Below are 14,579 nucleotides of genomic sequence, written 5' to 3'. Positions count from 1 at the left end.
CATTTTGGGTTTGTAGATTCCTAACAACGGCTTTTAAAAATGATGGCTTCCTGTGGATTGGAGTGGGACTTGCTAAGTATCAAACATGCATTATCTGTTTAACTTTATCATGGTTTTGTGAGATGTTTGTATTATTAGGAGCTTTTTTTTTTTTTTTTTTTTTTTTTGCGGTACGCAGACCTCTCACTGTTGTGGCCTCTCCCGTTGAGGAGCACAGGCTCCGGACACGCAGGCTCAGCGGCCGTGGCTCACGGGCCCAGCCGCTCCGTGGCATGTGGGATCTTCCGGACCGGGGCACGAACCCTTGTCCCCTGCATCGGCAGGCGGACTCTCAACCACTGCGCCACCAGGGAAGCCCCTTATTATTAGGGGTTTTTAAAAGAGATAGAAAGTGAAATCTAGAGAACAGAAGTAACCTGTTAGGGTCCCACAGCCCACCCAAGGCTGTGGGACCCTGTAGCTAGTGAGTGATCCGATTGACCCCACAGCTAGTGAGTGCCCAAGCTGGAGATTGACCCCAAACTGTTTGACATCAAAGACAGGGTTATTAATTGGGAGTATTATTCTCAATCAGATATTTAGGACTTTCACTGTCAAATTAATTATTCCTTTATTTCCTCCCGGAAGTCTATAATTCTCTTTAAGTTTTCCATTCTTTTAACTCATGTCTGTTGTTGGGTGTCAAAAGCTTGAATTAGCATGGTTATGTTTGTACCATGGAGATCACCCAAGTCTTGTATATATTGCTGTTTAGGAATTCCTTGCCCTGAATAAACATAACCACAGCACTATTATGTTATTCATATTTTGCTTCTTTAATTATAACAGCAATTGTAGTATTGATAGATTCTTCTTGGGTCTCTGCCCACCTTTAAACAAATATCCTTCTCTTTTGAGTAGCTCCTGATGAGCAGTGTCACCTGCCACAACTGATTGATTCATGGTGGACACCTGGCCCATGCCAGGACCATTTTGTCTTCTGTCCTGGGTATTTACAATTTGGAGCAAAGAACTGTTGAAACCAAGTCACAACTTCTTGTAGAGATTCCTGTTGTGTCCTGCTTGTTTCTTTTCCTGGGTTTTGTTTTCACAATTGCTGTTTTGATTCAGGGAGATACCCTGATATCTTTCTCATACATTCTCTTCTTTGGCTTAAGGTAGGCCAGATCAGTTTCTGTTGCTTGGAACTCAAAGAATATTAACTAATCTAGCAGTGATGAGCACATGGCAGGTGTCTTAGTTTCATTCACGCTGCTAAAAAAAAAAAAATGCCATAGCCCAGGTGGCTCATAAACAGCAAACATTTATTTCTTACGGTTCTGGAATCTGGGAAGTCCAAGATCAAGGTGCTGGCAGATTTGGTGTCCAGTGAGGGCCTACTTCCTAGTTCATGGGCAGCTGTTTTCTCACTGTGCCCTCACAGGGTAGAAGGAGCAGGAGAGCTCTCCCAGACCTCTTTTTATAAGGACAGCATTCCCATTCATGAGGTCTCTACCCTGAAGACCTGATCACCTCCTAAAGGCCCCACCTCCCCAAGTACCGTCACATTGGGGATTAGGTTTCAACATAATTTTGGGGGGACCTAAACATTCAATCTATAGCAGTAGGCATTCAAAAATTATTCTTAGAAAAAATATTTGCAGAAGGCATCCATAATGCTCCCACCTGCTGTCATTTTTAACAGTTTTATTAAGATATAACTCATGTATCATAAAAATTCACCCTTGAAAAGTGTACAATCTGGTGATTTTTACTGTATTCACTTAAAACATTTTCATCACCTCCCCGCAAAATCCCATACCCTTTAGTCGTCTGTCTTTATTCCCCTCTCCCCCAGCAATGATCATTTTGATGTATTTTCTTCTAGTTTTTTTCTTGTCTCTTCATTTTACATACTATGGTATGTTGGCCATATTTTTATTTATGGGATATGGTATATTCATTCTCTCTGTTATAATATAAAATGTATATATGGGGCTTCCCTGGTGGCGCAGCGGTTGAGAGTCCGCCTGCCGATGCAAGGGACATGGGTTCGTGCCCCGGTCCGGGAGGATCCCACATGCCGCGGAGCGGCTGGGCCCGTGAGCCATGGCTGCTGAGCCTGCACATCCGGAGCCTGTGCTCCGCAACAGGAAAGGCCACAACAGTGAGAGGCCCGCGTACCACAAAAAAAAAAAAAAAAAAAAAAAGTATGTATTTAAAATATTAAAGATCATAGGCATTGTGTGGATACAGTAGTAATCTTACCTTTATACCAGAGAAAGAAATGAAGATGTAGGCCTTTTAATAAAATGGAAAAACTTAGGGAGTTTAAGTGATTAGGCTACTTAGGAGTCAGTATATTCACATTTTCCCTATATACTGTTCAAGTTATAGTTTGTAAAATAAGGTTCATCTCAGACTCCTCATGGTTTTCACAGTCGCTTAAAATTCCACCGAGAGCACAGTAGCATGGATATGCTACTTAAAAGTAAAAATGAATAAAATAGTTGAATGTAAAGCCTAGTACTTGGCACTTTAGATGAGTCTTTAAAGATTCCTTCAGATTGACTTTAAATAACAATAACAAAAATAATGGTATAGAATTAAAATTCAGATATTATATATCATTAAAAAATAAACAGCATATATAATAATGTGTAATCATATACTATATAATATATGTAACATATATTTTATATAATAAAATAGATATTATGTATATAATAATAATTATTATATTTATATTTAACCTGGCAGGCTTTTTTTTTAACGTATAATACATATATTTATTGTACTTATGAGGTGTGTTCTCTTTGGGAAGTACAAAGCTATTTGAGACATGGGTTGTTCATTTTTTTGTTTTCCCACAAATACTGTGACCCTTTGAGCAGGAAGGTCTATATTTTACTAACATCTAGAGCAAGCAGCTAATACGGTGTCTAATATGTCAATAAATATGAAATAGATAAATGAACACAGTTTTAACGACTTGGAAAGGAAACTTAGTATATTGCCTGTCAGAGAGCACATAGTTCAATTAAGGTTGAATGAATGAATGAATGAATGACCCTCTTTGTCTGTTTTATCTAGTATTGTCTTGTATTAAGGGGCACTACTCATAGTTTACTCAGTTTTTATTAATCACACAAACTGACTTTCTAGTGTGCTCCTTAGGACTGTACTACAGTCCTATTTTCATGATGTTTTCCTTCCCCACCTTTCAATTACCAAAAATTTCTTAAAGCAATAATAGAGCTGAAACTTCTTCTTGAAGTCCAGAGAAGTACTTCTCAAACCTTTATGTGCCTACAGATTACCTGGTAGTCTTGTTAAAATGCAGATTCAGATTCTGCAGGTCTGAGTGAGACCTAAGATTCCACCTTTCTTTTTTTTTTAGCAGTCACGTTGCTTTTTTTTTTTATCTTTTATTTATTTTTTTATGCAGAAGGTTCTTATTAGTCATCCATTTTATACACATCAGTGTATACATGTCAATCCCAATCTCCCAATTCATCACACCCCCCCCAGAGATTCCACCTTTCTTACAAGATCCCAGGTGATGCTGATGTTGCTGGTCCAAGGGTCACATTTTGAGTAGCATGGAGGTCAGTTATCCCCCCTTCCCAGGGGTGGAGCGAATCAAGAAGCAGAGAGAAGCAGGAGAGTACTTAGGAAGAATCTCTCCTCATGAAAAATTGAATAACAAGGATTAGAGTTTGAGCAAATCATGTGGTCAGAGTAGGAAAAAACAAGTAGTTCAATGCTTGCCACCCAGCTATTTGCAATGATATTAATTTAGGTCCTTTTACTTTTTTTAGAAATACTTAGGTGGTAAGCAGTTTTGTTAGGTGAACATGTTGAGGTGAAGAGGAGGTGACAGGGAAGGAAATTGCAGTAAAGATTTTAAAATGTCATTTACACTGAAGATTTGCTAAGCAATTAAAATGAAAGAACTATCCACTAACTGCATGTGGCTGTGACTATTAATAATTGGAAAAGTTCCAATTTTAACCATCATTTTTATGGTTGCATGTTTGGGGTTGCTTCTCTAAACACATTTAAAAAATATCAATATTTCTTAAATTTGTATCTTTTTTTTAGCTGTAACAGGTTGAGCAGTGTCAACATCAGGGGATGCCACTGTCTTTCAGCTGCTTATATATTACTAGATAATAGTAGGGAAAGAACCCTGACCTTCAAAACAAATCGTTGGTATTCCCTAGAGCCGCTTAAAGAGTTATTTATAGATAAGTTAATAGGAAATCAGTTCCATCCATCTCTGAGTTGGTCTTAAAACAACTGTTTCCTGTTTTCCCTTATTTAAAAAATGCCAAAGTACTTAGCATTTTGTTTCCCACTGTTGCATGTATTTGATGGTCAAAAATTTATGTTTGTTTCTTTTCAATGAGAGGAGGAAGGAGACACATTTTAATTCTGGATCTCTAGCGGCCACCACTGTCTCAACAACAATGATAGCAGTGAACATTTATTGAGCACTCATTATGTGCCAGGCCCTGTGCTTCATGCTTTATGGGAACTTGTTCACTTTGATGAGCATATCATGTTGTTTTTGTGCACATCGTGTAAGTTAGTTATGAGGATTATTTCCTGTTTATGGATGAATAATTTGATGCTCACAGTACTTAAATAATTTGTCCAAGGTGACATAGGCTGTCATAGGTAGCTATAGGATTCAAAACCCTGCTCATCACCACTGCTCTTGGAAGCCCAGACAAGTTTGGTGATTTTATCCAGATCATGTAATAGGTTAGGAGCAAAGCTGGAATTAGAACTTAAGTCCTTAACTCTCAGCTCAGTACAGTATTCCAGTACTGTGCCACCTTATAGTATTGGTCTGTAATGAAAACCAGAACTCCTTCTTGCTTACAAAAGCAACTGCCAAGAGGGCTTTCGCATGTATACTTAGTATTATGAATTTTGGCAAAATGTCACATATTATCAACCAAAGTGGATTCTGCAGTTATCATGGATAGTGCATCTGTGTGAGGATCCCAGGATACTGGTGCTTTGGTGCTTTAAAAAAAAATCACCTATCAATATTCTCTATTAGCTATGTGCCTGTTCTACCCTAAAGGAGAAAGCCTAGACCATATGTTCACATAATAATTTTTAATACTTTTCTCAGCAGAGCAACTCTTGAACAGTCCGCTGGGGCCACATGTTTTTAGCCAATGCCTGCTGTGTGTCTTTTCACACACATGACACAGCCCATGTAGGGTTTGAAGCCACGAGGAATGCTGCACATCCTGCAAGCAGGATTATGGAAAAAGGAACCAGAGAACCTGCCCTTAATATTTGATTTGAGACAAGCTGGAAAATGATAAATAGGAAAATAAAGTCATAGGAGAAGTAGAGCAGGCCAAGTTGTCTGAAAAGAGATTCTCTTTTCTTTGAAAGAGTATGTTAAGCCCTTGCTTGAGAAGGAGTATGGATTTATTTTTAAAAAGTTCAAGACTTTTGGATATAAGCCAATTCATATTTTTATCAAGCTCAGAGACGGTTTTCATAGCAATGAAACCCTAAACTGCTTTGTAGTAGAAAACTTTATCATTTTTTGTTTTTTCCCCATAGTGTGGAAAAGAGCTTAAGGTCACAAATTTTTTCAAATCTGCCAGGAACTCGTATTTTCCATGTTTGGGGATAAGACACAGTAGATTCTAAACATCTGGCTAGTCCCTACTTAAATAATTGTGTGTTCCATGCACATCATACATATATAATTATATTTTCATTCTATTTACCTTTTTTGTGTTTTAGACATTCTGATATCTGGATTAGATTCTGACTCCAGTAGCTATTAGAAGTCAGTCTCCTAAATGTTGGCTAAAGCAAAGTATATATCCCCCCCTTTCCCATATAAACTCAAGTATGGCTTAGTTTCTTATATTTTCATTGTTCTCCTTTTTTCAAAATTAAGTGACTATGGAAGCCTATAAGAGTTGTGTAAAATGAAGTTCTATAGTATTTTTAGAGCAAGAGAGACTTTAGAATTGGCTGGAGGAAATGTCTATTTTAGACCCTGGACCATGTTTGCTAACGATGTGATTGCAGTAGAATCCCTTAAGCCAGTTCAATTTATTCTCTTGTGAAGTGGACATAGTTCTGGCAGCTTTGGAGCAGTATTGTCAGATGAGTGGGCTGGTGGACGTGACGAATTTTGAGTTTTGGGGGAGAGAACAGGACAGAGTAATCTGAGGCCAAGGATACTCTTCCTACTCTCCCCTCCCTCCGCAACTCTCCCCCCACCCCCAGGCTAACAACAGCAAAGCAAAGAATGGAAGCCGTTCTCCATCACATTGTTTCCCTGTGCTGACCTTTGGGTGAACAGTTTCCTTTCTGGTCTTCATCTTCCTATCCATATTTTACTTGCTATTTATTGGGTACCTATTATGTGCTAGAGTAGGGGGTATGATACAAATCTGGCCCAGAATCTGCCCTTGAGGTGCTCACTTTCTCTCTCTCTTTCTTGGAGGTTTCCCTCGCTTTTTTGTGAGCACAGCAATGCTTTGAAAGATATATTTGCCTTTATCTGACTATTGAGTACTAGGAGGTCCTATCAGAAAATTAGCCTGCCATAACATCAGAAACAGAAGTCCTTATGACCTCCTTTATTGTCTGAGACTTAGAATCAATTGGACGGACTCATCTCTTTAGCTCCCATTCTGTTTAACTGTGTTTAACAGACAGGGCAGTGATTGTAAACTTTTTTCCTTCCGTGGACTGGAGATGGGGTTAAGCCTTGTCCAGGACAAAGTTCAAAGTATGTAATTAATTGTGTGTGGGGAAGATGAAAAAGAACTGGGTTAAAGGTCAGGTATCAGGATAAATATGATGCATTCTGTTTTCACTCCTAAAGGAGCCTGGATGCTTGTTGTCACAGCTGCTTCTGCTTTCTTCTGTCGTGTCCTCAGTGGTCAGCTGTGGATAAGGGAGTTTGCCTTTTCAGCTTTGATTGAGGACAACTGGAGAATGATCCCACAATCAGGGTGGGGAGTAAAAAGCTTTCTGAATATTCATCCAACCATAGACTCACTTTTGTGCTTGAAGGGAATTAGCTGTTTTGCCACCTGTTTCACCTGTGCCATAAGTGCCAAGTGGATAGAATTTTGATTGGGACCCAGGCATGAGGTCGGATCACCTGGTGATGTCCCTTTCCGATGCAGGTGGACATTGGAAGGGCTTCTCTCTCCTAATATGCAGTGGAATGGAAGCAACAGAAGGAGTGGTTGAGGCTTTGGGAAGTTGAGACCACAGTGATGACTGGGAGATTCCAAAGAGATGGCTCCTGGACACATCCTTGCAAGTTGTGGGTTTGTAGGTACCTGATGTAGGTAACAAACTGAAATGAATGCTCTTGATTATTGATCCAATGAAGTTTAAGTGGCTGCCCTAAAAGAAATGTGCTTTCGTGGTTGAGAAGTGGGAGACGATTCAATTCCAAGGAATTGAATAATCAAGGAAGCGGGGAGATTGAAACCTGTGCATCTTTTTTTAAATTTTAAAAAAATCTTTTGACTCTTAGAGAAAGTGCTTTGGCTTTGCCAGAGTTTTCACTTGTACTGTTGTATCTTGATCTTTTAGAGAGAATTTTTTAAAATTGAGCTTGTCTTCTAATAGCTACTACTTCTAATACTAATACTACTAGCTTCTAATAGCTACTCAGTAGCTATTACTAATTGCAGGGACTTAGAAAGGAGGTCTCAGTAAATTATCCTTGGAGTGTCCCATGCTATTTAACTATTTGATGGGACCAGTAATGCAGAGGGAAGTGATTTAGATTATCTCTTATCCTAATGAGAAATAGGAAATGATCTAGGTTCTCTCTTATCCATATGAGACACCACTGCTATTTCCTAAGTTGTCAAAGTGGAGAGCCACCCGTTTTGGTCTACTCTTAGGGTTATTAGAATACATACCAGGATGGAGTCCAAGATCCCAGAAAGATTCTGGCTTTAGCAGTGTGCTTGTGTGCTCTTGGGCCTGTCATTTAACCTGTGTGGATCTGATTTTTCTCATTTGTAAAATGAAGTTAACAAGCTAATCTTTAAGGCCTCTGTGAGCTCTAAGAATTTTGATCCCATGCCATCAGCATGTCAGGTGGGTTTCATCTTTCAGAATGTGGGTTTTTGTGCTGTTGTCACAGCATACTCTAGCCTATCCTGATTGATATAATTGATTATTGTCTACCTGGTACTTTCTAGAGCTTTATATGTATTAACTCACTTAATCCTTAAAATAACCTTATGCAGTAGGAATTACTACTCTCACTTTTACAAATAAGGAAACAGACACAGAGAGAATATTATTTTCAGTTGGTTATTTATTGAAAGTACTGTTATATTTTAAAATTGAAATTGTCTATGTTAAGTATTCAACTAGAGATGAGTATCTGGTAAATAATTTTTGAAACTTGATTGAGTTAACTCTCTTAAAAGTAAGGCAATGAAGAGGGGAGAGAAAGCGGGGTGGGGAGCGGCGGGGAGAGAGAGCAAGAGAGAGAGAAAAAGAGTGTTTTAAAATCTCTCCCCATCCTCTGAAGCAGAAGGATGATCAGTGTTCTATAAGGCACGTTAATTATGCTCAAGAATCCCTTTTTAGGAACAAGGAGATTCCTGCTTAATTTAAATATCTTTTTTTTTTTTGCGGTACGCAGGCCTCTCACTGCTGTGGCCTCTCCCGTTGTGGAGCACAGGCTCCGGACGCGCAGGCTCAGTGGCCATGGCTCACGGGCCCAGCCGCTCCGCAGCATGTGGGATCTTCCCGGACCGGGGTACGGACCCGTGTCCCCTGCGTCGGCAGGCGGACTCTCAACCACTGTGCCACCAGGGAAGCCCCTAAATATCTTAAAAGAGAATGAAAACTAAATGACATATGGGTTTGAGAAGTTTTGGAACACTAAATTTTACGTTGATTATCAGATTGTGTTTGGTCATGCCGAAGTCATTCAGTGACTAATAAAATGATTATCTGGAAAGTAAATTTTCTTAATGTACAAACTGAAAGTATCCATCATGACAGCTTCTGAGGAATAGGTTGGTTAGGATGGCTAATTTTTAATTTTGAGAATTGCTGTAACTGTCAAAATTGCCTGCCTGTCTGCTCTCACCACTCCTGCCCACTTCCCTATTCTTTTTTTCAGCCATCCTGAAGTATTTACACCAATTCACAGGTCAGGTTGTGTAGTGGTTCATGCAGGGGTATTGGGGTCAGACTTTCTGGATGAACACCTGGCTCTGCCACTTACCTAGCTGGGTAACAGTAGAGGTTGCTTAACAGCTTTGTGTGTTCATGTTCTCATTTGTTAAATGGAGTTCGTAACAGTGGCTGTCTCACTGGTGGTTGTGAAGATTAAAAATGCTTAGAACTGGGCCTGGAGTGTGGAAGCACTCTACAGATTTTTGCTATTACTGTTCATTAATAGATTTGGTCTGTCTTTGTCTCTAGGCTTTTGTACTTTCTCTACTCTTTCCATCTTCCTTCACGAAGTTGACTCATTTATTCTTCAAGACATAGCTCAGTGGTAGCTGTTGGTTTGTGGGGGTATTTTCTTACACGTCTCTAGCCTGGGTTACACCTTCTCTGCATTTCTAGCCACCTGACTATGACTTATGTTATATTGCTACTATTGGTTTACTTGTCCACATGGATTGGGAGCATGGACCACTTCTTTTCCTTTCGTTTCTTTTTTTAAAAAATTTCATCAGTATGAGGAAGACACTGGGTAAATGCACACTGAACGGATAAATAGACTGATTTTTTTTTCCTTCCGTTCCTCTTTCTTTTTCTTTTTCTCTCTCCTTCTTTTTTGTTCTTTTTTAAAAAAAATTTATTTATCTTAGGCTGCGTTGGGTCTTCATTGCTGTGCTCCATGGCATGTGGGATCTTTCCCAACCAGGGCTCAAACCCATGTCCCTGGCATTGGCAGGCGGTTTCTTAACCACTGCGCCACCAGGGAAGCCCTCCTTCTCATTCTTTTTTTCTACTTCTCTTCCTTCCTTTCTTTCTACCAAACTTACTCCTTCCCTTCACTCTCAAACCTGGCACTTGATGCGTTATCTTAGTTATTCCTCACAGGCACTCTATGAGGTAGGCATTATGATTAGTCCCATTTTGCAGGTTAGGAAACAAAGGATCAGGGCAATAGGCAACTTGCCCATCCAAGCGGGCAGCCGCCTTAACAGAGTTATCTCCCAATGTTGCTGTCTTTGCTCAAAGCACTACGGCAATCTTTTTTTGGGAGGGGAGGGAATTCCCTTCTGGCTAGTAGTTTATTAACTACATAAAAAAATCCAATTTTATTTTTGGTCACTCTCAGAAAAGATGATTTGTAGTCTCATCATCCTGATTCATCGTGTTTGTCTCCAGATAAACTTGGATTGTCTCAGAAATCCAAGCCACTCTCAAAGGACAAAGATTTGCCATTGTCAGGAATGTTTAAATGACTTGAAGACAGTTGCATCGTCCCAAGAGGCTTGGCAGCAGCCACATCAATGGGCTGAAGACGGTTGTTACTCCTGTGAACTTTGGTGTCGTTTAGGGATGGGGGGTGGTGGAGGAAGGTCACATTACCTTACAATCCCACCTCATGTTTTTTTTTGACAGCTTTATTGAGATATAATTTATGTACCATGCAATTCACCCATCTAACATGTAAAATTCATTGGTTTTTGCTATATTCACAAAGTTGTGCAACCAACATGACTGTCTAATTCCAGAACATTTTCATCATCCCCCAAATGAGGGATGGAAGGATGACTACCATACCCTTTAGCAGTCATCCTGCATCCCCCCAACCCCCCAGCAATCACCAATTTATTTTCTGTCAGTGGGTTTGCTTATTCTGGATATTTCCTGTGTAATCATATAACATGCGGTCTTTTGTAACTGGCTTCTTGCACATGGCATAGTGTTTTTTTTTTTGCGGTATGTGGGCCTCTCACTGTTGTGGCCTCTCCCATTGCAGAGCACAGGCTCTGGACGCGCAGGCTCAGCGGCCATGGCTCACGGGCCCAGCCGCTCCGCGGCATGTGGGATCTTCCCAGACCGGGGCACGAACCCGTGTCCCCTGCTTCGGCAGGCGGACTCTCAACCACTGCGCCACCAGGGAAGCCCGGCATAGCGTTTTTAAGATTCACCCATGTTGCTGTGTGTATCAGTACTTCATTGCTTTGTATGGCTAAATGATACTCCATTGTATGCATATACCACATTTTATTTACTCATTCATCGGTTGACTGACATATGTTTTGTTTCCACTTTTTGACTATTATTAATAATGATGCTCTGAGTATTTGTGTATGAATCGACTGCTGAATGGGTAAATACAATGTGGTAGGTCCCTATAATGGAATAATATTCATCTATAAAATGAGTGAAATACTGATCCATGCTACAACATGGATTAACCTTGAAAACATGCTAAGTGAAAGAAACCACTTATTGCATGATTCCATTGATGTGAAATGTCCAGAATAGGCAAATCCATAGAGACAGAAAGTAAACTAATGGTTGCTAGGGCCTGAGGGTAGGGAGGGAGATGGGGGGTGACTTGTAGAGGGTGCAGGGTTCCTTTTGGGGGTGATGAAAATGTTTTAAAATTTGTGTTTATGATTGTAGAACTTTGTAACTATACTAAAAAGCACTGAATTTTAATTTTAGTTTATAGTAATTTTGACAGGGGTGAGTTATATTTTAAAAAATTTATAATCACCATCATTAAATACATACCAGTTTCTTACTCTGCATTCAGTACCCTGGGAGGCGCTGTGGCACACAAATGAGAGAGAGTAGTTGTTCGTTGTGCTCTAGGAATTTCTCATTCCATGATCCTAAATGGAAAGTTGAAGTGGATACCAACAAAGAGTTTAATTAATGCATCACTAGGTGCTAGTCTCTGGGTACAGCCCACACTCAGAAAGATCTCAACCCCTCTGGGTGTCAGCTGTGGGAATTCAGAAGGATTTCCCAGTGTGGACTCCTCCAGTATTTATGTAACTTAGACATAGTATTATCCATGCCTTACAATACTGTGAGTTCCCTTCAGGCAGGACCTATGCCTTACGTCCATCTTGATTCCCGTACTTAGCACTGTGTCTGGTCTGCATGGGGAGAATGTGTTTGGTGAATGGATGAGTAACTGTGTTTTGGAAGCCCCTTGGTTTCTTCCTAGGACAGAAATGCCTTCAGCTTATGGCTGCCTGCTCTGAGCAGCCTGGGGGTTGCCCCTGTTGGGAAAGTGTTGCTGAATTCACCTGTCTTCGTGCAAGGGTTTCTTTTCTCACAAGTGGTAACTATTTTGTTTCTCTGGCACTTTCACTCTGGTTTTGGCTAAAATGGTGACCTGGAATGACATGTGGGTACTTCTGGAGTGTTGTGCTTTCCTCCCTGGTAATACAACCAAGATATTGGGTTCTTGGGTCAGTGAGATTTAGGAAGACAAAAGGTGGAATAAACCTCATTTTGTTTCTTTTTTAAAATCACATTTATCAAGCATCAGTGCTATAAATTCTGTGTAGCTTATGGGTCTTTGCTGCAGTAAGAAACTGTTTTTCTTTTTTCTTTTTTTTCTCTGTGAAGGTACTTTGTGTTGATTAAGTTCTTTCTGTTAAATATCCTTTGCTTGCACTGGACTTTTCTTTGTGTTGATTTTTGCTTCGTTTTTCTTTCATTTCCCATGCTGTTCAGCTACTGGATGCCAGAAGAACCAAGGTTTGTCCACTCTTTGCAGCTCGTTTGTTTTGCTCTGCACAACCTCACCCCCTTGTGTGTTTGAGTGTCTCTGTCTCTGTCTGCATTTGTTCCCTTTTGCTTGCAGATGCAGTAATCCTGTTTACTAAACCTGTTCACAGCTTTATTTGTAAAAATAAAGTCCTCGTTTGTGTCTACTTGTAGTGGATGCTATTATTTTTATTTTTAAATGGACGTGCACTTAATCACAGAAAATAATGGATAGTAGAATAAAGAACACCTTAGAAAACAAGGAATACTGAGTCTGGAGCATTGTGGGTGTGAAGAAGGTGTGTTTGTGAAAGCTTCCCTTCTAACCCTTTCCACTCCTAAATTAAAATCCTGTAGATGTATAATTTACCTTGTGACTGACACTAATATACTGTTTCTATGTATGTGTACATTTCTCTTAAGACATTCAGAAAGCATCATTGAATTAATTCCCCCTCTCCATGTGCTGTCCCATGCTTCTGAAGTCACCCTGGAGGACTTCACGGCTGGCCCTCTGGACCTCATGATTAACATTCCATCTTCATAGTGTGGTAGCAGCAAATAGCGTTTGGCATGTCCATTGACTTTTCCCCCCCTTCTTTCTCCTCTCCTGCTCCGTCTTTCTCATCACAGCACCTGCAGTTGACAATCCAGGCCCTTCAGGATGAGCTGCGAACCCAGAGAGACCTCAACCACCTCCTGCAGCAAGAGAGTGGCAACCGAGGAGCAGAGCACTTTACCATCGAACTGACGGAGGAGAACTTCCGGCGGCTCCAAGCTGAGCATGACAGACAGGCTAAGGAACTGTTCCTATTGAGGAAGACCTTGGAGGAAATGGAGCTGAGAATCGAAACACAGAAACAGACCCTCAATGCCCGAGATGAGTCGATTAAAAAGCTTCTTGAGATGTTGCAAAGTAAAGGTTTGCCGTCCAAAAGTCTTGAGGATGACAATGAACGGACACGTAGGATGGCAGAGGCTGAGTCTCAAGTCAGCCACTTGGAAGTGATTTTAGACCAGAAAGAGAAGGAAAACATACATCTTAGAGAGGTAAGGACATTCACTTTATTTTCCCAAAGCCGTATTTTACAAGTTAAAATACGTTAAATATGTTATCAAGTTGTTACCACAGGTTGAAAGTTATCTATAGCCTTAACCAAATTGCTGTTGTCATCTGTTTTATAACCTTCCTGTCTGCTTATCACCTTTAAACTGGAATTTCGCAGTAGCCTTTTTTTCCTATGCCCACCACACATATGTTCCATTATGATTCAGCACGTATTCAGGACCCAAGTGTGTGCAGCACGTGTCAACTCTAAGGTGGTTTACAATTGCTTTCCTACAGATGGCCATTGTTTCAGGGCCTTTTAAATGCACTACTGGTTAAATTTTAGATGTTTATTAAGTATCCTCTTTTTAAAGGAGCAAAATGAATAGGTGATTAGCAAAACAATGAGCATAAATACTTTTATAGCTGAGTTGGGGGTGGGGTTTTCAGAAAGTAAAGCCTAAGGATATTTCTGGAAAGAATAGAAAAACGTGCAGACCAATTTTGAACGTTTAGATAATCTTTGTCTACATTTACATTCATGGATAGAGGGACATGAATGTTCCAAGGACAGAGTGTTCCAAGTTTTCTGAGAGTGTGTTTTGCACTTAGTTAAATCATTTGAAGTTTCTCAGAGGCAGCCTCTCTGGCTTGCCACCACCATTGAATGTTGGGAGCCTCAGATATCTGAGAATACGTAGTTGGATAGATCTTAGAAAGAATGTGGGTGACAGCCAAGGTTTGAAATTTTTATAGCAGTTCCTTGCTACTATGGTGGATGTGGATCTCAATAGTACCATGTAGGCAAAAT

The 14,579-nt window shown here is 40.2% G+C and overlaps 1 protein-coding gene across 2 annotated transcripts in view; it reads left to right on the top strand.

Annotated features, from left to right (window-relative positions):
- The window catches only part of ERC2 (ELKS/RAB6-interacting/CAST family member 2), a 961,347-nt gene that overhangs the window by 150,232 nt on the left and 796,536 nt on the right, over nt 1–14,579 (top strand). For both annotated transcript variants that reach the window (XR_003796722.1, XM_029242971.1), the window contains exon 3: nt 13,354–13,770. Coding sequence is in view for 1 of the 2 variants with exons in the window: in XM_029242971.1 (XP_029098804.1) it covers nt 13,354–13,770 (417 nt within the window). In the remaining variant the exon portion in view is untranslated. The remainder of the gene's footprint in view (nt 1–13,353; nt 13,771–14,579) is intronic.

Source organism: Monodon monoceros, unplaced genomic scaffold (assembly GCF_005190385.1).
Source record: "Monodon monoceros isolate NGI ecotype Baffin Bay Population unplaced genomic scaffold, NGI_Narwhal_1 Super_Scaffold_3, whole genome shotgun sequence".
Classification (NCBI taxonomy): domain Eukaryota; kingdom Metazoa; phylum Chordata; class Mammalia; order Artiodactyla; family Monodontidae; genus Monodon; species Monodon monoceros.
This window is presented reverse-complemented; position numbering and strand designations above follow the sequence as displayed.